Here is a 27,112-nt window from a genome sequence, read left to right as displayed (position 1 = left end):
TGTTTTTTATTTTTTTGGCTGCTGTGTGTTTTATTTTTTTGTTTAGGTATTTTTTTTTACTTATGTTTAGTATTGTGAGTTGCCCAGAGTCAAGCACTAAGATGAGAGGCCATATACTTCAATTAAATACATAAATAAATGACATACCCACCCACTTCTGACATATAGGCACCCCAGGAGAAACTGTTGGCGATCCCCCATTTGCAGTTGACCATCGTTGCTTCTCAGCAGCAGCATCTCTTCTACGAAACAGCCTTCGCTTAGCAAGCAGCCTTCCAGAAACTCCTGAAAACTGCACCTGTGGGATTACTTTTTGTGTGTCTGGCTGGGCGGTTTTAGAAGGCTACCTAAGCTAAGCTAAACTAAGCTAAGCTAAGCTACCTAATCCTTTAGAAGGCTACTTTAGTCCTAGGGTGGAACTAAGAACTGAATAAACTTTAATTTTATTTCAACACTTGTGTTGGTTGGCATTCCTGTAACCCCCCTGCAGGGGGTCTAAATGAGCTAAAGGGAACCAAATAAAATCTAGGAGACCCTCAGGGCTATGACTTTTAAAATTAAGAGGGGGTTGGTGCTTAAGGGCTATAGCATTCATGAGGAAACAGCTACTACACAACCGGTGCCCACACGTCTGCTTGCGTGGAAAGGCAGCACTGCTAATTGGATTGGGATAGTTGTATATAGAACTCCACCCTGCCCCCCGCCGTCAACCGTTCCCCCAAAATATAACACCAGCAGCATAACTGCAAGGCAACAGCTGGGAGAGGGCCGCTCTAAGCACCCGAGGGCGCGAGAAGACCCCCCCCCCACGCTCTGCGCGACTTTCCCACGCCTCGCGCAACAGGGCACGAGAGGCCGAAGAGCGGTCCAGGACGCTCCCAGAGGCTCCGCCCACCACCCTGCCCTCCCTCAACATGCCGGCCCGGCCTCCGCGCGGGCAGAGGCGACGCGCCGGAGGAAGGGGCGTGGTCTGCGGCGGCGGCCCGGCCCCGCCCGCCTTGTGTGTCGCATCGGCGCTTCATGGTGACGTCGCCGTTGCATAGCGATGAGGCACAGGCGCTTCCGGGGTGAGGGCGGCGACGACGGCGGCGGCGCAGGGGAGTTTCCCGGGCAGTGGTGGCGCTTGTGGTTGTCAGGCCCGAAGCGATGGGAAGCGGCAGTGGCGGCCGCCCCCGCCGGTTCTCCTCCTCCTTCTCCTCCTCCTTCTTCTCCTCCTCGTCCCGCTGCCGCCGCCGCCGCTTGTGTCGCTCTCGCTGCGCGGGCCGTCGAGCGCCTCGCTAATGGCCGCCTACCGCGCCACAGCCGCGCCGTCGGAGGAGGAGGGTCGCGGCGGCGGCGGGAAGACGCCACCGGTGCTGGATGAGTTCACGGCGCCGGCGGAGAAGAGCGGCTTCCTGGAGCGGAGCCGCGGCTGCATCGAGCGGCTCTTCGGGGTGCGCCTGGCCTTCTTGGAGGCGCTGAGCGGCGGTGGCGGGCGCAGGATCTGGCTCAGCCTGGTGGGCCAACGGGAGGAAGTGCGCAGCGCCAAGGTAGGCCGCAGAGGCACGCTGGGAGGGGCGGGGGGGGCTCGGGGGTCCCCGGGATGCGCGTATCGGAGGGGCTGAGGATTTGAGGGGCCGCCTCTCCCCGGTTACCTCGGCCCGCCCCGTCAGGTCCAGCCGGGGCGGCATGTTGCGGGCCCCGTCTGCCGAGGAGCTTCGTCTGGCGGGACCGAGAAGCAGAGCCTTTTCTGCCGCGGCCCCCGCCCCGACCCACCGTCCCCCAGCCCCCGGTCAGAGTCCGGAAGGCCCTCGACGCTTGGTTTTGCCATCGGGCCTGGGGATCCCACGGAAGCGCGGGGCCCGTTAAACGGCTGCGTCGTGCACAAGCGTCGACCGCGCTGTCCTCTGCCTTTTTGTCATTATGGTTTTTTAACTGTCTTTAATTGGTGCTGATGGTTGAATTGTGGGGTTTGTTCGGCTTGTGTGTTTATTCTGTTCGCCGCCCAGAGGCCCGTGCCAGTGAGATGGGCGGCTGTGTGAATTCGGTAAATAAATAACGTTGGCTGGGTCTGCAATGGCATTGCTTTGGGGAGAATGTTTCTGTGCTAGCCTCTCCCACCCTCCCCACTCCATCTGGCTTGCATGTGTCTGTGTATGTGTGTGCACACATACACATAAATACACTTAGGTATAAATATGTATTTAAGCATATTTATTTAGAAGTAGGTATGAATGCATGTGAGTCTCTGTGTATTTGTATGTACGTGTGTGCGTGTATGGTTCCAGAAAGCTTTGAAAATCTGCCTTTGGTCCCAGGCCTGGGGTTGATGTTTATTATTTGCCTAAGGTCCCTGTTTTGTTTTGTTGATGTTATTGTTTATTAGATCATTTTAGTCTGGGCTGTCCATCTGATTTCATTTTTTCTCCTTGCTTTGTACACCACCCAGAGTCCATTTGAGTTGGGCAGCCAATAAATTTAAAATAATAATAATAATGCCAAATCCAGTCTAAACATCTGGCTGGCTGTGCACCACCACCAACAATAATATATATGTGTATAAAAAAGACCACCATGTCTAATGATGAATGGGGGGGGGGAAACCCCCACAGTTGGGCAATATCAGCCATAAGACAATTCTTCATCAAGTTTCCCTTCTTGATCAAAGAGTAAGTCCAAATGACTTATGTGAGAGGGTAGAAAGTGCCGGGGATATGGCCCCAACTGACTACTAGTCTTGATGACTGTATTTTACCTCCAAGATTACAGGAAGGAAGTGATAAAATCTTGTGTCTGCATCAATATGAAATGAAATGAGAGGAAAGCAATTCATTATAATGTCTTATCTGAAAAGCTCTAGGTTTCTGGCAGGTAAATAACTGATTGTGAGGCAGAGGCCCTTTTACTGAGATGAAACAGTCAGTTCAGCTCCCTTGGATTCTTGACCCAAGAATTGTAGGATCAGCACCATTTGGCTTTTACCGTCAGCTGGAAGAACCATGGTCACTGAGAAGCAATACTCTTCCTGCCTTCCAGGAAAAATCTCCCTGTAATTGCTCGCCAGCCTGGACAATCCATTGAACACACAGCCAAAACAGGGACAACACAGAACTTGTTCATTGTAACAGAAAAACATTGAGGAAGGAGGCAGAATGTATTGTTGTAATGCTGTTAGCAACTGTGTTTATTGAGGGCTGGGGCTCACTCGGCAAAGTGTTGTTGCCATAATCTATTGTAGTGTGCTAGGGCTGATCAAGAATCTCCTGTTTTGTCTGCTTTTGCCATAGCAAAGATAGTTCTGAGCAGACAGGAAGAATAAGTGCATTTAGCCCAGTGTTATCTATGCAAACTGGTGGTAGTTCTCTAGGTTCTGAATTAGAGACTTTAAATGTTATAGATTCTTTGAATTTAAGATGCCAACTTTGGACAATTGCATGTTTTCTCTTGCATTGTAACTGTAGAACTTGGATATTAGTTGGCTGTGTATTTCACACCTGTGACCTAGAGAGTGGGAGAGATTGTGGGGAGGCTGGGAAAGGAATGGGAGAGAGAGGAGACATAATCAAGAGATAGCGGGTGAGCCAGTTGGGAGCTTATCTCATAAATGGCAGCTTTGTCCAGATGGAGAGAAATCTGGGAAGAAGTTTTGCAAATCATTCAAAGAGATTCCACTTTAATTCGCTCACTGTAAATGAGACTGGGAAAGTTTTCTTATTTACCACAGGCTAGCATTAAGGATATTTTAGTAAAATCTCTCTAGTTCTTCCTTGAACTTTCCTAGCTGCATGTGGTTTAACAGAGAGAGTTCAAGACTGCCTCTCATGCCTGACCACCTCTTCTTCCTCATGCTCTCTCTAGGTCTTAACCACATTCTTTGTAATGTATGATTCCACTGCTGTTTGAAAAAGAAGTTTAACTGTGATGGAACTTGGTTTCAGGGGAAGAAAGCAGGCCTTCTTTAATGGAGTCTTATAAAATCACCACAAAACAGTGTTCTCTTGCATGATTTTTTGACAGTTAAATTGGTCTCAATGTGGTCCATAATTTTTTTGGTATTTAATGTTAATATTATAAAGAGAATGTCAGTACTTTATCTAGGACTCAAGGTGTTTCCTTTTTTGGAATACCTGTTTCATACAAATATTTGAGTATAGATAATGGAGGGAGGAGATTTCTTTAAAACAATGTTCAGAGCGAAAAAGGCTTGAGCTGGAAACTGGAGAACAAGTACTTGGGATGCCTTGCAGGAAAATATCCATCTCTAAGTATAACAGATGAAAAGGGGAGAAGGTTACAGACATGAAAGTATTGCTTAGTTGTATCTCTTTGTATGGCTAAGTTGTAAATTGTGGCCATGTCATTGATTTCCAAGATTAGGACCAGAATCCTACCAGTTATTTATGGAACCTTCTTAGAAGCAGTTTATGTATTGTGAAATCCTCAACTGGAAGGCAGAGAGGCAGGAAGGCGGGACCCACTAGCATATGCTTTATAATCATGATTTGACAATCAGTGGGTACCTAATTTTCCTGTGAACCTAAGTATTTGAGATCCAAAGTGCTATAGTCGTTTCATTCATCCAGACACTGGAACTTGCACTCTTAATGCCTCAGATGCATTTTGCTCTGTCACACAGAGTCCCTCTTAAAAGTCAAAATGAGGAGGAAGGTTAGCATATCCATTTTATGAAGGCCTTTTAGCTCCATTGCTAATATTATTGTCTAAGAGTTTGAATGTATAATAATTATAAAGCACCTGCAGGGTCATTCAACTTGGAGAAATTCCTCTCACCCTGGCAAAAAATACAGAAAGAGCTTTGCACCACAATGTGCTTCTGTTTCTGTATAAGCTGCTCTAATACTGGGACTAGAATGTGGGAAATAGGAAAGGTGATAATGAGCACAATTAGGAATAATATTTATAGGCACATGCAGCTCTTCTGAAAAGCCATGACTCTCACATCTGTTTTACAGTACAAAATCCTCTATCTGAGAGACCTGTGCTTTTTTGGATGCTTGCTGGGTTTGAGTTCAGAACAAAACTGATTTCATCCACATCTTCAAAAAAAGCACGTTGGATCTTGAACAGTGTCTTTCACACATTAGGTGGAAACAAACTCATATGCCCCAAGTCAGGCTGTTCTGTGAGTTCTAGGAGTCGTCTAGTCTGGTCCATTCCAAGTGGACTGGAGCATTTCAAGATGGAAATTTTGCACCCCTACTCCCAGTCATTCTCAAACGTTACCTTTAAATATGTGTGCATTGGCTTTCCACTTTCAACCCTTAAGGTAACTTAAAGCAATTAAAAATAAAATATCCAATCCTTTTAAAATGTAAAATCATTAAGGCTGGCAACAAAATGATGTAGCCATCCAAGCAAGATTTATCTGATAGGAAAATCTTATTTACATTCTATATCTAAACAGCTTATTGGGAGCACTTTTTTAAAATTAAAAATTGAAATTAAGTGTATCTAAAAAATTGCATCTATTTCAACATAAAACCACTAGAAGAATATGAAATCAGTGCATCAGAGGTAAGTTGCACCAAATCTTGTTCAGGTTTTGAAATTTAAACCATATCCAGAGGGCTATAAATCATACATGAGATTTTAAGCCTGAGAAAATAAAATACCCTGAATACTACAGCGTAGGCAAGCTTGGGCAGAGGGCTTTCCTTAACTGGGATTTTTGCCCCATTTTTTTAACCTTCAGGGATTCCAGAAATAGGTTACATAAAGAGGTGATAGAGGTAACTTCTTGGACAGCTCCTATTTTGCTTTTCCCAATTGATGAATCAACAGCAGGTAGAGCAAGAGATTTGTTCAGATCAAAGTGGTACAATCTAGTATTCTGTAAATAAGATTATAAAGGAAGGGGCCTTCTCCTAGTTGCCACTAACCTAACGTTTGAAGGCAGAATTATTCCAGACTCTCCTTCAGGTCTCCTGGCCTTCTGTGGCTTTGCACATGAAAGCCGGTACTTTGATTTGTGACTAGAAATAAACTAGGAACCTGTAAACAACATTCTAACATCAGCACGTTGTAATCATTTGGACAGGTCATCCCATATTTCAAATCAGTTAAAGTTTCTGAACGTGTCATCTTCAAAGATAGTCTCATGAATGGTTTATGGTTGACAGTAAGAAAGATGAGCCTTTTTTCTTGGCCAAACTAGATATTCACCTTTCCTGCTCAGTAGCATTCTGAAAACAGGAATAAGAATGCAAGCAAACAGTAAATTAGAAACATCAGACTTTTGTTATCAATCAGTTGCCCACATGAATATGAAAATAGGAAAGAGTTCCTAGTTAAAATTGTGTAAGCACAACTGCTTACACAATTTTAACTAGGAACTCTTTCCTATTTTCAGGGTAAAACCAGAATGTTGCAATGTGTATTGCTTCAGTTGTAAATATAAAAGATAATTTCTTTGGAAACTATAGTCAGGATAGAGTTGTGAGAACTGTAGCTATTTTTGAAGCCAGTAGAGTGATTTATTTTTCAGAATCTTAAGACCAGTGTAACTGCTTCTGCTGTTTGTACATTGAAGACATTTTCCTGTATGTTTCCTCTATTTCCATATTCTTTACTACTAAAATCTGAAATACTATCAGCTGTATTAAAATGGTATAAGATGGATGGGAAGAAACTACTGATAGCTGAACCAGACTTTTGTCCTGCATAAAAACGCAAGTCATTCTTTCCTGTCCCATAGGAAATGGTTTAGATACTACAAGAGTAAAAATGAGATATGCATAGAGAATCCTTGGTATTTTGGCTTGGGTTAGGATTCGGCAATGTATCCTAAGTAGAAGCAAACCCAAAAAGGCACCTTATTTAGAGTTGCAGTAGCAAGTTTCTTTGGACAGTGAAGAGATCTTACCATGATTACAATTGTGCTTAAAGGCGAAAAGCATGGAATACTTCATAACAATAAGCGAGCAGCTCTTTTGCAAATGGATGTTTCAGGGGTGAAGAAAAACTCTTCTTCATTTACCCATTGCATGTTGGGAGTTTCAGTCTTCAAATGTTGTTTTATAAAGTTTCAGCTATAAAAATGCTTTTTTGATTGAAAGGATCTTGAATCAGGTTTAGGGATGTAGTAGTAGGATCAGCTCCTGGGTGGTAGAGGGGGAAAATCTTGACTATAAGTAAAAAGGAATATTTTGACGAATGAAGTTATTTTAACTGCTTCAGGTGTTTAAAGTTGAGATTCAGCAAGTTTCTAAATGCTGCTACTCTGAAATTGAAAACACATGGTCCAGATTTTTTTTAAAATGTATCATTGGTTCCAATGGCTAAAGAGACCCTTGAATATATGTTTCTGGATCGCAAGCTGTCTAGCTTGCATGCTACCTCCTTTTGAAAATAAGATCTTAAATGATGTAAGTACATTCATTTTCTGTGTATCACAACATTTCCTGCCTCTCCTCTCAGTATGGACACTTAGGTATCATATTTTTTTTAATTATTTTTTAAGCCTGTTGATTGTCTACAAGTCATGGGCTCTTTTAAATTCCATTTAAGTTTAGTAAAACAAGTAATGCCCTGAATTTCCCCATCTGATCTGGTCATCAGAAGAAGGTCTTTTAAAGTCCCTACTTCACCCCATCTCTTGAGGTTCAATAGGTATGGGCTAGACACAGGCTTTTTCCGTGGCAGCCCCCACTTTGTGGAACTTTCCTATTGGAGGTACATGCAGCCTCTACCTTGTTAATATCCTGTAAACAAGCCAAGGTTGTACAATATTGTTTCAGCAAGCCATTGGGTCCCTTGTGGTCCTGCATGGAGCCTTTCATTCTCTATATTTAATTTTTGGGTTTTATTAATGTGCATCTCTATATTGTATTTTGTTGTATGCTGTCTAGCGTCCTCAAGGATTGGGGTGGATTAGATGCATTGTAAATAAATTAATAAATAAATTTCAAGATCTTAATATTTGAAGGAAGTGTTCTATACTAGAAAATTTACATTCCTTTACCCTCCAGAACAATAAAGGGTTTATTCAAATACATTATTACTTGGTGCCTGTATAGTTTTTCCGCTCTGAATCATCACCTGCTGGTAAACCTGGGTTGACTTGGTTTTTCTTCCATAGGTGCTAACTAGGAAAAGGTGGAACAAGGAGGAAGTAATGTGCTACTATGAATATTATCAGTCTACTTTAAGGCTTGGAAGAAGAAGAGTTCTTGGCTGTCTTTTTCTCTGATACGAGTTTTCTGTGTATGAGACAACCTTTCCCATATATTGGACTAAAACTTTATAATCTCTAGCCAGCAGAGGCCATGCTGACTGAAAATAATGCAGGCTGTAGTATATTAGGGATAGAGGTTGTGGATAATGTGTTGGGTGATGAGAGTCTGCTGGAGATTGCATGTGCGTGATAGCTTCATTCATGAATGGAAATGCCCTTGGTTAAGTCATTATTCTCATGAAATTCACCATCCCAGGGAATCTAAAAATAGGCTATCTTGAAATGCAGATATCTACTCTGGTAAGCAGGCTCATTGGTGATTGAGATCTTGAGTTATTCTCTCCCATGTCCTAACCCTTAACAATACAAAATTGTTAAGGGGGGGGTTCCATGAATAAAATAATAAATATGAGTAACAAGGATTCTTTAAGTAACATGGGTTTCTGAAGACAGCTTGTCTGCAGTTGTCCACTTTTCTGTGTAATATTCCTCTGCAGACATCTTTGGTTTAGCAAACATGTCATTGTGAAACGAGTTACTTGACAGCAGGGAAGCTACAGATGATCCTGTATGTTACCATTATTTCCAGGTGATGTGGGCCTATAATGATAGGCCCTTCTAGAAAATAAAGAGAATAACTATTTTCACTGGTATTCTCCTGAATGAGATGGGGAGACATTATACATTTTCCTTCTTTAAACTGTGAAAAACACACCTTCCTGAGTAACCTCAGTTTAAGCACCTTGTGTGGTTTGCCTTCATGTATTTGCAACTCCTATAAGAAGATCTCTTCAGGGCATAAACAAATTATCATGGTACTGCATTTCTTAGTATTTTCTCTGAACCTGAAGGTAAATGTCAGGTAATTAGAGCTAGAAAGCTCTTTCATGTTCTTAGAGTTCAACACAAGGTCAGCGTAGAACAACACAAACAAAAAAGGGAAAATTATGCTTCAAGGTGCAGTGATGAGACACTTGCATACCAGATCCGATTGACTCATTGTGTAGAAGTGTTTTTCCTTATATTTCTCCTAGAGGTTTCACACTTGGCAACAGCCTAATTTAAGGGATTCTTCTCCTCCCCACCCCTTTTGTAAAAATGAAGGATGATGGTTTTATTAAGATTGTTTTCACCTGTACCATTTTCTTGCAATCTGCTCCGGGGTCCTCCAGGAGAAAGAGCAATAAAAACAATAATAAATAATCATGTTGACAGAGTTTAGAGTTGTAGCTTTAATAAGGCACAAATTTAAGGAGCTGAACTGTCATTTGCCCTAATTTATGCTTTTTTTTTTCCTTTTTGTAGGAATATATTAAAGGAATCTGTGAACCCGAATTGGAAGAGAGGGAATATTATCCCAAAGACATGCATTGTATTTTTGTAGGAGCCCAAAGCCTCTTCTTGAATTCCCTTATTCAGGGCACATCTGCTGATATTACTGTAGTGGAGATAGGGACACTCAATATTAAGGGCCGTACTGAGCCTGTTGTCATGGCCAGGAGCCAAATTCAGCAGTTCGTGAACCTCTTCAAAACCAACATAAACGTGTTGACTGTCAGGGAATCAGAAGTGAAGAAACAGTTTAAACATCTTGTTGAAGCTCATGCGGATAAATATACAATGGACTTGTTGATCCTACCAAGCTCATTGAAGAAAGAACTGCTTAGTCTTGCACAGCATGAGGGCTGCAGGACAGAAAGCAGAATTGTAGATCCTGGCCGTTCTGATGGGATGTTGAAATACTCAATTCAGATTCAGAAACCATCTGTAATAAACAGTGATGGCAAAATAGGTCAAGAGGAAGCAAGAAACAATGCAGGTACGCCAGTCTCTGAATTAGCGAAACAAATGGATACCGTTTTTCCTGATACTTCAGAAGGACATTTTTTACCTATAAATGGTCTAACTTCTCTGGAGGCATCTTCATCCAAAGAAAGGCAGTCATGTAAAAGGAGGTCATCAGATGATGATGAGAGGCTTCCAAAGAAACAATTTTCTTTCGAAAACAATCAGGAATGTAAGCAGGCGTCATGTAAAACTCATGATGATGTAGTGTTGATAGATTTGGTCACAGATACAAATGAGTTACTTAATACTAAAGATGGTGATGAAATAAGTGAGGAGATGGAATATAAGATTTTGGTAAACTTTTTCAAAAGCATGGGCTACTCTCAGGAAATTGTAGAAATGGTGATTGCCGAGCATGGACCGTTGGCTGAACCACTACTACTTCTAGAAGAAATTGAAAAAAAGAGCAAGATGGGTGTTGAAGAGGAAGACAAGCTTAGAGTTATCTCCCAGAATGTCGAAACACGGGTAGAGAAAAATAAAGGCAATTCTGGCAACAGTGTCCACCAAGATCTTGCCTGTAAATTAGAGCCACAAAAAAATGCAAACATTGTCTCTGTTTCTCAAGCACACTGCATCACTGACGACAAAATCCATGGGTCAAACACTGAAAACCGAACTGCTCTTTTGGGTAACAAAAGTTCATTGAATAAAGATATCAGCAAAATATGCTCAGATTGTTCAGAACATTGTAGTAATTCCCACGCAAGTGATGTTGAAAGTGATGGTTTTATGAACGCATGTAGTAATGCACATACGGCAACCAAAGATAAGAAACCCAAAGATCTGATCTTGGTAGCAAGGGGTGGCTGGGAGAGCACACACCCACCAATTCAGAAAGAAACTGTGCTTCGAGGGTGTCCCAAGCAATCATCTGTGAAGCATGACCAACAGGAAAACTGCAATCCTGTGCAACTTGGAACCAAGCAATTCCCTTCCCAAAAACCAAAGCAGTTTGCAGACACCATACTGCCTCTACAATTAAGGACTCCTTATCCAGAAAAGAAAACAGGGGGGCTGTACTGTCATCATGCAGATCCTTCAGTCACTGGGGTTCAGAGATTTCTAGAGTCTTTGAAAACACCGTACAAGCTGGAACTGAAAAACGAGCCGGGGAGAGCCCGCTTAAAATACGTAGTAATAGATGGCAGCAATGTTGCAATTTCGTGAGTATGGATGACTATTAGCTTTCTAGAAGCATGTAGAGTGAAGGAGGATGGGGAAGGGAGGGGAAATGAAGAAGATGAGATTGGAGGAGTTTTTCTTGTGGAGAATGGAACTTAGATGAGTTTTTGTCTTTAAATTGGGTTTGAAATTATAGCCTTTCTGAATTTCCTTCAGCAAGTTGAGTAATACCCAGAAATCATATAAAAGCAAAAAAAGCTAGCTGTTTCTCAGACTGAGTAGTGAAGCTGTAGCTCTAAAGCCCAAAGCAGCATCCTGTAGCTCACGTGTCATTCCCGAAGAGTACCAGAGAATAATTAAAAATGTACAGGAAAGGCCTTTTTACTGTACTCACGTGCCTGAGTTGGAATATCCCATGAAGTTCACAGGTCTGCTGGCATCTGCGACACTTTTGCTGCAACTGGCCCATGCTTTGTTGCTTATATTTACATTCCCTGCTATTTCCTTTCCCTACTTGATCTTGCCTCTTGAATAATCCCCATGATACATGTTTAAGCTAGCATGAGAGAGTCACTGTTCAGATGTGACCATACTTATTTATAGTATATTACAGTATTTAAAATATTTTACCTTGGTAATCTTTACAAACAAACACATTAAGAGAGTCAATATTTTCTGAGCCTTAGTGCTCTTAAATGAAATATGAAGGTAAAAGAAAGAGCTGCTGATGCCATTAGGAAATTCACTGCTCTGAATAAGATTTGCACTGGAGACTTCCAGTTGCATACAGGAACACAAGCTCACATATTAAAATCATTTAAAGTCTTAAATAGTAGAGGCAAGGTATATAAAAAGAAGGTATTCTCTCAGGATCTCTGACCTTTTTAACTACCCCATGCAAGATGAAACCAGTTATGTGGTGAAGATGGGAGGTTTTACCAGTTATGGGTTAGGGGCATAGCAAATACCTAACTGCTCCAGACATTTCTTCTCAGGAGTGTTTTAATTTTCCAAGGCACTGTTGGAATAATCTGATATTGCACTTTGAATTGGTGAATCTGATAATTGATTGTGTTCTGGTATTAAAAGAGAGGGAGAAAATACCGTATCTACAAGGAAGATTAATGATTTTATGTAAAAACATTTAAACAGAAGTATTATATTTTAAATAGGAAGGCAACTTACAATGCAGTAATGGAGGCAAAACTGTTTCAACCTAATTCTTCCCTTTGGAGGAGGTAATCTTAAATTCAGGGTCTTTTCAAATCAATGCAATATTGTTTCTGCGTTCTCTTATTTTCTTTAAACCAAGCTGGAATTCTTGCTTGGTTAAAGAAATATGAACTAATAACATTTGTATATGAATAGTAAAGTTTGAAACAAAAGGGTTTTGTTCATTGTTTTTATATGACATTGTAGAGTATTTTTTTTTTTATAGAAAGCAAAAGGGAAATCTCTGGCAGGATGCTCAAGATCTTCATACTTCATAAATATTTGTCTAAATATTATGCTTATCAAGTACATTTTAGTATTATTAGAAGGTTTTTAAAATAAATGGAAATTTGCATTCCAAACTAAAGCATAGCATGAGATCACAGGCACTGTATTTCTCTTCTGCTCTACTTCCACATTTTCAGTCTGTCTTTGAACTGGATTATGGAAGTTTTTTTCCTATACAGGTAGTCCTTGTTGAACGACCACTCATTCAGCAACCATTCAAAGTTACAATGGCGCTGAACAAGGGGGACTTACAATGGGTCCTCGTAGTTGCAGCCGTCTCAGCCTCCCCATAGTCATGCAATTGCAATTCAGGCGCTTGGCAGCTGGCTTACAATTACAATGTCACAGCATCACACAGTCACATGATCTCCATTTGCAACCTTCATTGATAGCATCCAACAAGCAAAATCAATGGAGAAGCTGGCAGGAGGTCGCAAATGGTGATCGCATGATATTGCGTTAAACAACCATGTAGGTTTTGCTTAATGATGGCAACCAGAACTGCCGTCATAAATCAATACAGTCACATGACATCATGCTTTGCAGCTGCATCGCTTGGCAAGAGTTGCCAGTCCCAATTACCACTGTTAAGTGAGGACTGCCTGTATATTTTGTAAATGGTGATGGTGATGGTTTGCTTTCAGATGAAAATTTGAAACAGGATGACAGTCTTTGATTATGTGGAGTCCTTGGGGACTAATCTTTGGTTAGTATTACAGAAGCTTCTTTCAATGTATAAGAAGGCACTGTGATAACAGTTGTTCCAGGTTTGGATTCAATCCACCGACAGTTGAAACAAATAGAAGTTACACAAGAGCATGTTTGCACTGTTAGGCAAACCGTATTTGCAGAAGGAAACAATATTTGATTTCTTCTTTATCTTCAGGGATTACTGCATTAGCTATAAGTGAAACTGCAGTTCCAAAAGTAAAACTTGAAAATTGTAAGACCAGAGATAGATAAGATAAGGTGCTAGAAATCAACTGTAGCTCAAAGGAAGATGTCTAGCCAGTCCTAGAGGCTGACTTCTCCTCACTTCTGAAAACTATGGCATGAGAGGTAGAACTTTGTGGCACATGAGATATATGCAAAACAAGAATCTGATAGCTGAGAAAGGAGGTTAGAACACAGGGGCTCTGTACGTGTGTGCGTGCACGTGCGCATGCACATGCATACAGTGAATCATTCATGCATACCGTTCCAAAGTGCTGCTGCTAATCAGCTAATGGAAAACCAATAGCACCCTTTCCCTTTGCTCTGAATCCTCCTTCTAAAGTTGCTTTTCTCTGTCACTGACCTGGATGTATCTTCTACAGAGTTTTCCAAAAAAAAAAAACCCCACACTTATTGCTAAATGAATTTTCCATAAGCTTCCAAGCTTTGACAAATGAGCCTATAACTATCAAGGTTGTGGGTGCTTTGTTGCATGTCACTTTCACACGATAGGGAAATGTTGCTCTTGGATCAGAACGTCTTTGATTCCTAGTCAGCGAGGAAGCTTGTGTGGGAAAATACATCCCTTAACTGGCACATGGAAATGTTCTGAAGACGCCTCTGAGGATTCTTGAAGATTTTAAAGTAGCTAAAACCTAAGCATAGGTGGCCTAATATTTTAAAATTCTTATTAAATTGCAATCTTATCCTAAGTTGCTTATAGCTGTCCTGATGCCCTTAAAATGATGGGATGGAATATTGGAAAAGGAGAGAAAATGTGTTGGTGAGTGGGTTCATATAATTCTGCCTCCCTGTTAATAAGGGTAAGAGGCAACAACTTAATTTTTAATGAGAATGAAATGGCCTTTCATATCCCTAAGTAGCCAGTTTCTTGGCTACTAGCCTTGCCTTTTTCCTATCTTGCAAAGATCAGTGCCAGCATCTAAAGTTATGGAATCTTTTCAGTGTAGTTTGAAGTTACGTACATGTCATTCCCAACACCAAGGCCATAGAAATTGAAATCTTAAAATAAATGCTGAGATATATTGGGCATATGTTAGTAAAACTGCAATACAAACAGGACTTCTATTACTATTGTAAGGCAAGGCTCTTTAATTCAGAGGAGGTAGTCGCCCTCCAGTTGGGATAAGGGTGCTGGATATGTGAAAATCAGGTTGTTTTTTTCATCCCAAGTCACTTCCCAGGTTTTAAAAAGAGAGTGAAAAAGAGAACTTTACAGAGCTACCTTGTCACTATTAATTAAAGAGGTGCCTTGTCACCTACTTAAAAATGCATACCCAACTGAATTGTCACTCACTCTTCTCTTTTTCATGGTATATTAAAGACCTGCTGCTACTATGAATAGTCTCACTTGAGAGAAAGCTCATAAAATACTGATGTAAGATGAAAGTTGCATTTATGATTCATTTTAAATTCCAGGTGGCTTCCCCCAAATTGAGACTCTAGTGGGAAAAGCTATGCAAATGTTGAAGCTGTGTAATTCTGTGCATTACATTTAATTGTGATCTTGTTAGAGGAAGTATAGTCTTTAAAGGGTTTTTTTGGGCTGTTGCAACAGTACCAAAAAAGGCCAATTTGGTCCATATTGTGTGACATATAAACTGGATGTGGGTTTTGTCTCTATGTATAGTTTGTAACTTTCAGTTCATTGTTTTGTATATACAGTACTGTGCGAAAGTTTTAGGCAGGTGTGAAAAAATGCTGTAAAGTAAGAATGCTTTCAAAAATATATATTGTAATTGTTTACATTTATCAATTTACAAAATGCAAAGTGAGCAAGCAAAAGAAAAACCCCAATCAAATCAATATTTGGTGTGACCACCCTTTGGCTTCAAAACAGCACCAGTTCTTCTAGGTACACTTGCACACAGTTTTTGAAGGAACTCGGCAGGTAGGTTGTTCCAAACATCTTGGAGAACTAACCATAGATCTCCTGTGGATGTAGGCTGCCTCACATCCTTCTGTCTCTTCATGTAATCCCAGACAGACTCGATGATGTTGAGATCAGGGCTCTGGGGGGGCCAGACCATCACTTCCAGGACTCCTTGTTCTTCTTTATGCTGAAGATAGTTCTTAATGACATTGGCTGTATGTTTGGGGTCGTCCTGCTGCGGAATAAATTTGGGGCCAATCACACGCCTCCCTGATAGTATGGCATGATGGATAAGTATCTGCCTGTATTTCTCAGTATTGAGGACACCATTGATCCTGACCAAATCTCCAACTCCATTTGCAGAAATGCAGATGCGAACTTGCAAGGAACCTTCACCATGCTTCACTGTTGTCTACCGACACTCATTATTGTACCGCTCTCCGGCCCTTCGCTGAACAAACTGCCTCCTGCTACAGCCAAATCTTTCAAATTTTGACTCATCAGTCCAGAGCACCTGCTGCCATTTTTCTGCACCCCAGTTCCTATGTTTTCGTGCATAGTTGAGTCGCATAGCCTTTTTTCCACATCGGAGGTATGGCTTTTTGGCCACAATTCTTCCATGAAGGCCACTTCTGGCCAGGCTTCTCCAGACAGTAGATGGGTTTATGTGGGTCCCACTGGTTTCTGTGCTGATGGCACTGCTGGACGTCTTCCGATGTCAGAGGGAAGTAAGCATGATGTGTCTTCCATCTGCTGCATTAAGTTTCCTTGGCTGAGCACTGCATCTACAGTCCTCAATGTTGCCTGTTTCTTTGTGCTTCTTCAAAAGAGTTTGAACACATCTTGAAACCCCAGTCTGCTTTGCAATTTTTGCCTGGAAGAGACCTTGCTGATGCAGTATAACTACCTTGTGCCTTGTTGCTATGCTCAGTCTTGCCATGGGGTATGACCTGTGACATGAAACTGTCTTCCACAACCTCACCTTAGTAGCAGAGTTTGGCTATTCTTCACCCAGTTTTAAGCCTCCTACATAGCTGTTTCTGTTTCAGTTAATGCTGTGTTTCAACCTACATATGAAATTGATTATCATTAGCACCTGCTTGGTATCATTGGTTAATCATACCCCTGACTCTAATCCTACAAGATCCCTGACTTTGTGCAAGTGTACAAAGTGTGCAAGTGTAAGAATTGATGCTGGTCTGAAGCCAAAGGGTAGTCACACCAAATATTGATTTGATTTGGGTTTTTCTTCTGTTCACTCACTTTGCATTTTGTAAATTGATAAACAGTTACAATATATATTTTTGAAAGAATTTTTACTTTACAGCATTTTTTCACACCTGCCTAAACCTTTTACACAGTACTGTATGTTACATGTATGTGTGCATACACATGCACGCAAATGCATATGTACCCACTGAGGTAGCTGTTTAGTTTCTTAGTTTCTGTTAGGTCTCTCCCTCATATGCCACTAAGAAGAGCATCCACATTTTTCACCACCTTTGTTCCCAGCATCTTTAGCACAGAGAAATATGTGCATTATCAAAACTATTAGCTGTTACAAATGAAATTCACAGTGAAACATCTAGTTAGCTATCTATGCCATCTTGTGAGATACTCTGTTCCTTCCTACAAATTCACAAATTTTTAGTTACGTAGAGCAATAGTGGAAAAGAACTGAGGCTCTGGAAGGTGTCTGACTTGCCACTCCTGGACAAAAGTAGTCTTTGGTTTGATCCAGTAGAGCCTCTCTTAACTACTTTGAAATATGCCAAAAGTTGAGATAGTCCAGGCACAATAAATAAATAATGTCTATAGAAATTGTGGTTACAATTTGGGGGAGGAGAGAGATTAAATGGTGAACCCCAGAAAACTCCTCTGAAGCTATGGATTTCCTTCCTTGTCCAGTTTGACAGTTTTCCTGTCTTCTCAGCCTGACTGGGAAGGAGGCAAATCTTGAGCAACTCATGCAGAGAAATACAGGGCAGTTCATTCTGAAGCACATACTTCTCGTGCATCAGGAACAAATGGATCATCCAGTTTCATCTTCTGTACTGTAACACTGACTTAGAAGGAAACAAGTCTGGAGCAATTGTTTATACAGGCATCCTCCTCTATGGACTCATCAAATTAAATTCACCAAATCCACTAATTATTTAATTGTTTAAATTGTAGAATGGTGCCCCAGTATGCAGTTTGGGAAGTACAGGTCTGACCTGGCTAAACGTTTTAAAGTGAAAGGAGAAAGAGGAACTAGAAGGAAGTGCTGGTAATGTTATTTGAGCACTCCAAGAAGACAATACAGTCATCAATACACTTTACAATATCTGCTTTTGAATGATCTCTTTAACACCTCAGACTATTCTAGTGTAATAGCACTCATCTGTAGTTGAATGAGAAGGACTCAGAACTGAGTCTCGTCCTAGTTCTCACCATAATCCCTATACCACACTGACTTGGCATTAATCCCAAACTTCAACCTAGAACCCATTTTAGATACTCTGCTTTTATATCTTGGTTATTTCTTGGCTTGGCCTTGGGCAAGCTTCTGCTTGTTAATTTTCCTTTCTGCTAGGGAGTAGTATAAAGGAGGTGAGGAGACTGTGTGGATAGATGGTGACTAACAGAAGCCGTGAAGGAAGTCTTCCATACAAGGAAGGAAATCTAAATCAAGCATATAGTCATGCTGCTGGTTTATCTTGTTCTTTCCAGTTTCTAAGCTTGTACTCCCTCTTCTCTTGCAAGGACACAGTCTTACAGTAAGGGAAAAAAAATAGAAAACTTTAGTGATAACCTTCAAGGTTCAAATCACATTATTTTGTAGATTTTGCCTCAGACTTGGGCATTTGATGGGGAGAAGGGAGTGCAGATGTACATTATAACATCATCACAAAAGTGCCATGCCTTACAATTTAATGATGCTGTCATCATGAGTGGAATCGTTTTGGAATAATCACAGCTTTTTATGGGTGCCACTGTCAGGGATATATCTCTTCTTTTTTCACTAAAATTGATGTTCCAGGTATAATCACTAATCAAAGAAGAATCATCTCTCTCTCTCTCTCTCTCTCTTTTTTTTTTTTTTACTCCATAGTGACTGCCATGTCTTCTGACTGGCTAGTGTTTCAGGTGAATGAGGGAGTAGATAAGCTTTTGGCTTGGTTTAGCATTGTCAGGTTCAGCCCAGAGAACTCCACAAGACAGTACAGATACAGTTCTGTTGCATTTATTAGCTTCCATCTCAAAGACAGAAATCTCTCCAGACGGAATCTAAACTTCCCAAGCCAGCAAGCCAAAACACTCTGAATTCCTTAGAGTGGTGCCAGTCTCATCTTCTTAACCTTCCCATGTTCCTGTTGGGGGCTAAGGGAATGCTTATCTCCCCGAGCACGGCCTTCATCAAACCATTCCATCACAAGCATGGCTCTTATGCTGTTACAATCAAAGTTTGGGGGGGCGGGTTGGAGAGGGGTTCTGTGGAAGGGGAAATAATTTCTCACAAAGCAAAAAGCAGTTGCCAGGTAGGGAGGCTGTTCTGGTAAACATCCAGTTCAGGTGTGGCATTTTGACTACAATGAAGATAAATAAGATAGTGAGGTTTATACCAACATGTGACTGCATAGAGTTTGTATTTAGTTATGAATTGGGATTGACCCCTCCCCAGTACTTAGGTTTGCCAATATACTCATGTTGAAAGTCATATTTTGAGATGGACATAATCTGCTTAATACTTTTCTACCTCCCTCCATAATTATGAATAGGATGTCATTACTGTCCAGGTATCAATGGAAAATAACTCTTACAACTTAAGACAATCTGAAAGACCACCTGGCCAAGTGATTGTACTCCACAGTAGTGTATTTGTATTCTTCTAGAGTTAAATGAAGATTGTTTGGCATTCTGAATTATATAGCTGAAACATATGAGTTGAGTTTTCAACTTTGGAGTTGAATGCCTGTGGCTAAAACCACATCATAGGCAACTGGTTAATGCTTACTATGGGAAATGAGCCATGACATCACTGAACCCTTTTCACCTTGACCAGTTTTACATTTGAATTGGTGGGGAGCTTCTCTCAGGCCAGATTCAATCTTCAATCTTGGCCATTTGAAGATGTGTGGACTTCAACTCCTAGAATTGACCTCCTCCATAGAAGGGTTGAACTATGGAGTCTGCATCCCCTAGTTTTCTATTACTGTTTAGAATGTTCTACTCTATTTAGTCACCCTCTGGGGGTGATGGGCGGCATATAAATTTAATTAATAAATAAATTTAGCCTGATGATGGTGAAAACCTTGGTGTCCCTCAGTCTAAAGCAAGAATGTCATCGGCAGTTTTTAAACACATTTCAGGCAGTCCTGTGGAATAGCAGTTTGATCTGTCTTTCCTTTTCTATTTCCATAATAATCTGTGCTGGGTGGCCAGCTTTAGGAGTGTTAGGATACAGTGATTTTGTATATTATACACGAGTATTCTTAATTAGTTCTGTCTAGTTTTTGGTCTGGATTCTGACCAAATGGTTTAGAACGGTGTTTCTCAACCTTGGCCACTTGAAGATGTGTGGACTTCAACTCCCAGAATTCCTCAGCCAGCATAGCTGGCTGAGGAATTCTGGGAGTTGAAGTCCACACATTTTCAAGTGACCAAGGTTGAGAAACACTGGTTTAGAATCTTGGAAGGGGCCATGCAGATCAGTGAGTCCTGATCTGATCAGGAAGGGGCCATGCAGATCAGTGAGTCCCCATTGCTCAGTGCAGGAATCCAGATTAAAGTAAAATAACTGACTGGCCTCTTCTTGAATGTACCCATTGAAGGGAAACACCACCTCTTTTGGTAATCACTTTCACTATCAAAGCGTTCTTAACCTTTGGAAGAATATTAGGGACTGCTGGAGTAGAGGTCCACGGTATACTTTTGCTCAAGTTAATATTTTTTTCTATTTTATCTTCCACTTGTGATTTCTTGCTACATCTAGAATTTTGTGCTGATTAACTGAACTGCTGTCTATAAAGTTTGCGTGCTTATTGCAGCATTTATGTTTTTTTTTTTTTTTTTTAATCTGCGCTCAGTCGTTACCGACTCTGCAGTGACTGCTTGGACGAGTCCTTGCAGTTTTCAAGGCAAGTGTTTCGGAAGTGGTTTGCCAGAGCCTCCTTCCTAGGGCAGAGCCCAGCTGGCGAGCGCAGGAGGCGGGGTTTCCGTTGCTTCGCGCCCTTTTGGGGCGTGTGCAGTTTCCGCGCTACCAGCAACTGCTCCCATCTCCTTTTGCAAGGCGCCGCCAGCATTTTTCCTCCCACCAGAGTGAGAGTCCCCATTTATCTACTCACGTGAGTTTTCGACCTGTTGGGTTGACAGGAACTGGGGAGGAAACAGGAGCTCACCCTGTTTAACGCAAAGGCTGGACTCGAACCGCTGAAGCGTCGACCATTTCTGGCCAGCAACTTTCAGCGTCATTAAGCGTCATTAACCCTAAGCCTTTTATGTATATGGAGGTCATATTTCCTATTGTTTCTCTCTTGCTACGGTTATCCTCTTCGGATATCCCTGGTGATGCTTAAAATGCCCTCTCTCTTTTCAGCATCTTTTTCTTTGTCGTGCTACTTTTCGATATGTTTTTCAGTCTTAAATTTTCTGTGAGAAGTAACAGCCCATTTTCAGCTGTAGCATCAGAGCAGCTTTATTGAAATGGAAATCCTGAAAGCCTGCCAGCTTAAAGTCATAGGATACCTTTCATTTTTTACAGAAGGCCTAAAGTTACTGCTAATAAAACTCATTCTATACATTTATGTTTTACTTTCCTAAAGGTGATGCCAGAATAGTTTTTTAGTTTGTCTTTACTGATTCTAACCTCCACCCACCCCTCATTCAAGAATTTGATAGTTAATGATGGTAAATGGTAGATTAAGAAATAGCACTGTTTTCTCTCTCTTCCTACAGCCATGGCCTGCAAAAATTCTTTTCCTGTCGAGGAATCGCGATTGCTGTTGATTACTTTTGGAAGCGTGGCCATAGAAAGATTACAGTTTTTGTCCCACAGTGGCGAACGCGGAAAGATTCCAATATCACAGGTAAGGAATAAAACAAAACTGTTTCTTGGACCTGTGGATTTAAGACAGGCTTCTCCAACCTCATACCTTCTGCTTATCTGAACCACAACCTTCACTTTTCCAATATTCTGTCACTCACAAGCTTAGCTAAGAAATTAAACAGAAGAGAGAGGCTTTGTGGTTACAGAACACAGCAAAGAACCTGTTCTGCTGTCAGCCCTTGTGTCTCCATGTCTGTTTCTTACTGGCTTTTTGTAAGCATTGCGGTGCAGGAAGTACTTTGACGGTTAGATGAACTTAAAGTAGTAGTATGTGCATTATGGCCTATCTGGTACTTTCCTACCAAAATAAAATATATCTATTTTATTCTCTACCTTTTCCCTCCTCTTTTTTTCATAGAGCAGCACTTCTTAACCCAGCTCCAAGATGTTGGCATTTTGGCCCTCACCCCAGCAAGAATTGTGTGTGGAGCTAGGATTGCATCTCATGATGACAGGTAAAGAGGGTTTGTTCCTGATCTCCGGTTCTGTGACCCCTGGAGGTTTGAAAGAGAAGCTACCCAGCTGACTAATTCTCTGTCTTAGAAGATGCCATTAGAAAAGTTAGATATGTTCGCATGTGTTGGTTGTCAGATAATGAATGTACATCAAGAAATGAATATACTGATTTTAAAAAAAATAGTTTTTTCCCCCATTAATGTTTTCACAGACCTCTTTCCAGCTGTATTAGTTCCCAGGATGATTTCAAAGCAAGCCTCCCACTCCCTTCTCTTTCTTTTTTTTTTTAACTCTAAAATTATCCTGGAAACTACTACAACTGGAAGGAGATCTGTAAAGATACCAGTAGGAGGGGAAAAGCTACATTTAAAAATCAGTTGTCATTGTTTGTATAAATGCAGTATCATACTATGACGTCATAGAAAACTAGTGATTTTCTTAACGATTTGGGGGGGTACCTTTTTCTTTTTTTCACCCCTTTCACTGTTTTTCTTGCTGACTATGGTCTGTTGGGAAATCATCTCATCTGCGTTTCTTCAAAAGGAAGGGAGTCACCCTGAAGAGCGCTGCCTGACAGTCTTCTGCACAAAGAGTATTGTCTCTTTGTCACTCTTACCCACCACATGTAAGCCCAACCTGGGCTTGTAACCATGTTTGCTCCTCACTAAACCAAAGAGATCTCTGGAATCAGTGTACAGGGACAGGCAGTGCGCAGGGAGGGAGTGCCATCCAGTGTTCCCATGGTCTCGGTATTCCAGAGTTCAGTGAGGGTTCTGGCATACCTGCTCTCCATAGTGCTAAAGAAAACCCCAAGTACCAGCTGTAAACCAAGTAGTTCCATTGCATGCCTGGGGCAGATCATCCTAATTGTTCCTTCCCCTTGCAGAGGTCAGTGGTGGCGATAAATCACCAGTTTGATGATAGGACACGGCCGACATCTTACCCAGACACTGCATATTAATCAGGCTTTCATCAGAATTTATTCATTGCATTCATTATAGTTATTTTGTTACCTTAAGAAATAACTAGGAATCTCTATAAAACTCTAAACATGAATTAATATTGATATCCTTGATATTTGTCATTGTTCCAAAGATAGAAGCATGTGATCATATAAAGGAAAAAGAAAAGGAAAAAGAAAAAAATGGGGAGAATGGGAAAAATAATAAAGAGAAAAATAATGAACTTAGTTCTATAAATTTAATTAATCATTGAAATAAGGAATTTGAAATTTTGCGGTAACTTTAAACTCTTTACTTATAAAGAAAATAAAAGTGTTTACAATTTTAAATTTTAAAATTTCATTCTTTATCTACTATGTCTGTTTCTGGCTTTTTTCTTTTATGTGGCTATTTATTCTGCTCCTTTAAATGTTTTAATAATTTTTTTTTCAAAAAAAGAATTTATTCAGGGCACAGATACTGATTCTCATAAATATGTTGTAGATTTTTGCTGCACCTTGCTGAAAAAACTGGAGGTGTTATTGTTACCAATGATAACTTCAGAGAATTTGTAGATGAATCCACAACCTGGAGGGAGATTATTCAGAGGAGGTACTTGCATTTTTTATTGCCTTGTGATAAAAAATTGTGTGTGTGTGTATGTGTACACAGTATAAATAATGACATCTCTTTATCCTTTTGATAGTTGCTTTCTTGTTACAAACCTCCCTTTCTTTTGCTGTGTTAGGCTTCTGCAGTACACTTTTGCTGGAGACATTTTCATGGTTCCTGATGATCCTATGGGACGAAATGGACCAGGATTGGACCGTTTCCTTCAGGAGGAAACTAGTTTCAGGTAGAATGTTTTAGGGGCTTCCCAAGCTCTATCTTCCTTTTTTTCAAAAGAGGAAGCGGAAATAAAAAAAGAGTTCTGCACAACACCGAAAGGTTCACGAGATACAGAAAGGCAAGAAAGGTGGAGCCTGTGTAGGAGTGGCCCCTGCTGTCAGATTCAGTTTTTGTTGCCATTACTGAGTATGGTGGGTGTATATTTGCATCGTAGACTGCTATCATTAAGATAAGCCACGTATAATCTTAGTAATAACCTCTTGCACTTAGAAATGTAGTAGATTCCTTGTAAATATGAGGATATTCCTGGTATCATGGAGCATGCCACAGATGGCTCTGTGATGCAGTTATTTCAAAGGTTGAAGTTTAAGCTGGAAGTAAATTGTACCAGGACACAAAGATCTAATAGAACTTTAAAAAGTTTTCTTGGCTGCTTATATCAAATGGTAAAGCAAGTACAAAGTAATATAATTTTAAATGGCAGATGTGAAAGTTCATTAAGGCTAAGTAAGAGCAAGACTGAGAGCCAGTTTGGTGGAGTGGTGAGGTACCAGGCTAGAAACCAGGAGACCATGAGTTCTAGTCCCCCCTTAGGCACAAAGCCAGCTGGGTGACCTTGGGCCAGTCACTCTCTCTCAGCCCTGGGAAGCAGGCAGTGGCAAACCACTTCTGAAATCTTGGCAAGAAAACTGCAGGGACTAGTCCAGGCAGTCGCTAGGAGTCAACACTGACTCAAAGGCACTAAAAAAAAACAAACAGCAAGATTACTAAATATAGACTATCTTCGTGATGACCAGCAGTAGGCCCTCTTCTATGGGCACGGTTGCTTGCTTGTTTACCATTCAAAGACTCTTTACTGAATGCTGTTCCTTTCTTCTCCAGAGCTGTGCCCACCCAGTATGGCCTTGCAAGTGGAAGTCACCTTCCTTTGGGGATATCGCCTTTCCTCATGCAATCTGAAGGGAGTGGACAGTTGCCCCAAAACCCAGTATCTGCTGTCACCCCTGCCTTGCCTCTGTTTCCTACAACGCCTCTGGCAAACTCAGGCCTCCCCCCGTCTCCAAGATCTGCCACAGAAACAACCCATTTAAAAGAAGCCTTGAAAAAAATATTCCCTACTTCTGAGCAGGGGGAGAAGATTGAGGAAATCCTTGCCCAGCATCCCCACATGAGAGACATGAATGCTTTGTCTGCATTGGTACTTGATTTAAGCTGATGAACTAAAACCCCCAAACCTTTCAGTTTTGCAGTTTGGATTGTTAATGTAAAGATACATCTGAGTTGATGTCAGGCCATCTGTGAATAGTCAAAACGTAATCCTTTTGTATAAAAAATGTGAATATTCAGAGGATTTGAGATGCCCTCTTTGTTCACTTAAGTTCACTTTTTTTTCTTTTTTTTACAAATTTATACTGCGTACTTTTGAAAGAAAAAGTATTTATTAATGAGCTGGCTTTAAATCATTTACAAAAGCTACTGCAAGTTTTTTGAGAAGTGATCTGAAAGCAGCTCTAAATTCTACTGAAAGTAAATTCACACTTCTGGACTAAATGACAGGTGATTAATGGATTTAATTTCTTATATTGGATTCTCGTTGTTGAGTAATTCCTTATTAAACTATGTACATTTAACAAACCTAAATGAATGCAAGCAACTTGACTTGTGTTCAGAAATAAAATGTGGGTATAGAGAAACCTCTGAAGAATTGATGCAGGAGAATTGGTGCATCTTGCCTTCTATAACTAATCTTGTTAGGAAGACAAATTGCTGTTTTGGAGGACTTTGTAGAGTATGTTAGGAAATGGCTAGGTTCAAATGGCAGATGTACCAAAGGAACCTTTGATCTGATTCTGTATGCTAACTTTTATTATGTTCCGTGTTCTTCCTTGGTTTTAAAAACAAAAGAGGCATTTGATTCCCAGATTTTTATATAGGGTAATAAAAATATGGTGTTCTGTGGCACACCTCGTAAACATAGCATTTGCAGACAATTTGTGCCTTTTAGAAGCTCTGATAGTTATATGGGTCCAGACAAATAGGTCCTTGTCTGTTTGTGTGGCCCTAAGGATGTCACTTGATCACAATGTTCCATTTCAACATTATGCGATATCTAGAGTTCTGAAGTCAAACATATTTTTATTCAACCTAGGAATGGATATCAGTGGACTGTCAGGTATAGAAGAAAGAGGAAGAAAAAGGGCAGTGCTGAGTTGCACATAACACAAAATTTTAAAATGGGCCATACTTGAAGGACACCTGTGTTTTTTACAAGATGCTCCTTGTAAATGTAACCATCTTTGGTAAGGTGGGTATCTGGGTCTTCACAACAAGCCAAAAATGGGCTGTAGCTTAGTGGTAGTTTGCATGCAAAAAATTTCAAATCCATACTGGATGCCTCCAGATAAAGCCTGAGAACAACCATGTCTGAAAATCTGGAGAGCTAGAGGATCAGAGAGAAAGGACTGAACAATTTTCTTTCTTTTTCTTGCCTGCTTCTTCTACTCCAGCACATAGGAAAAACAACCGTTTTAGCGCAAGACTTTCAACGTGTTTCAGCTCCTCAGGAATTCCTCCCTGCTTAAAAAATGACAGAGGGGTTAACCAGTCTATTTATACAGCAGTCATATATACCAGCTGTGTGTTTGTTTGCTCATCCTTCACTAAACAAAATGATTTTGCAAAGAAACTAATACCATGAGTAGATCACACAATTTGCTCATGTACAGAAAATGTCTATATGAGATTCTTGGACTATGCAGTAGCTATTGACTCGGTTAATTAAGAAGCTCCAGCTAATGGTGGAATACAGGAGCCAATTTTTAATGGTCCATGAAATAGTCATTAAGGGCTGAATTGCCAGCAGAGTCTATTCACAGCAGGATTGGGCTGACTTTGTTATTTATGAAAACTGTCATGGCCCATTGATGCTTTAAATTTACCAAGCAGTAATTTGTATTAAGTCATCCTGAGTATGTGCTTTTGCTTGAGAAGCCAAATGTCTTGCAAGCTTCCTCTAATCTAATATTCTGTGCAACAGCCCTTGTGAGTTTCCGTTAGTCCATTGGAAGATCATCTATGGATTAGCTGTTGTTTTTTGCTTCTCTCTGGACTATAGTCTAAAGCGGTGTTCCTCAACCGTAGCGATTTTAGGATATGTGAACTTCAACTCCCAGAATTCCCCAGCCAGCCATGCTGGCTGGGGAATTCTGGGAATTGAAGTCCACATATCTTAAAGTCACTAAGATTGAGGAACATTGGTCTAAAGCATTGATAACATGCATACCAACAGAAGAACATAGAAGCTG

The 27,112-nt window shown here is 40.8% G+C and overlaps 1 protein-coding gene across 1 annotated transcript; it reads left to right on the top strand.

The window, feature by feature from the left end:
• The first annotated feature begins 1,045 nt into the window (after positions 1–1,045).
• Positions 1,046–25,906, top strand: N4BP1 (NEDD4 binding protein 1). The gene is made up of 7 exons (XM_088136112.1): positions 1,046–1,529; positions 9,479–11,187; positions 21,411–21,541; positions 21,920–22,016; positions 23,463–23,570; positions 23,707–23,814; positions 24,690–25,906. Exons 1-7 carry the CDS (start codon positions 1,281–1,283, stop codon positions 25,021–25,023), a joined length of 2,736 nt encoding a protein of 911 aa, XP_087992238.1. The 5' UTR covers positions 1,046–1,280; the 3' UTR covers positions 25,024–25,906.
• The last annotated feature ends 1,206 nt before the right edge of the window (positions 25,907–27,112 follow it).

This window comes from Python bivittatus, unplaced genomic scaffold (genome assembly GCF_059951505.1).
Source record: "Python bivittatus isolate LINGU-HERP-01145 unplaced genomic scaffold, Pbiv_v1 ctg000190_np1212, whole genome shotgun sequence".
NCBI lineage: Eukaryota > Metazoa > Chordata > Lepidosauria > Squamata > Pythonidae > Python > Python bivittatus.
This window is presented reverse-complemented; position numbering and strand designations above follow the sequence as displayed.

What these genes read in the sequence shown, in the direction of transcription:
- N4BP1 (XM_088136112.1), top strand. Translation starts at nt 1,281, where the DNA reads ATGGCCGCCTACCGCGCCACAGCCGCGCCGTCGGAGGAGGAGGGTCGC. An exon ending in GAAAGATTCCAATATCACAG is followed by an intron (nt 21,542 to 21,919) that starts GTAAGGAATAAA and finishes TTTTTTTCATAG; the next exon opens with AGCAGCACTTCTTAACCCAG. An exon ending in ATTGCATCTCATGATGACAG is followed by an intron (nt 22,017 to 23,462) that starts GTAAAGAGGGTT and finishes AATATGTTGTAG; the next exon opens with ATTTTTGCTGCACCTTGCTG.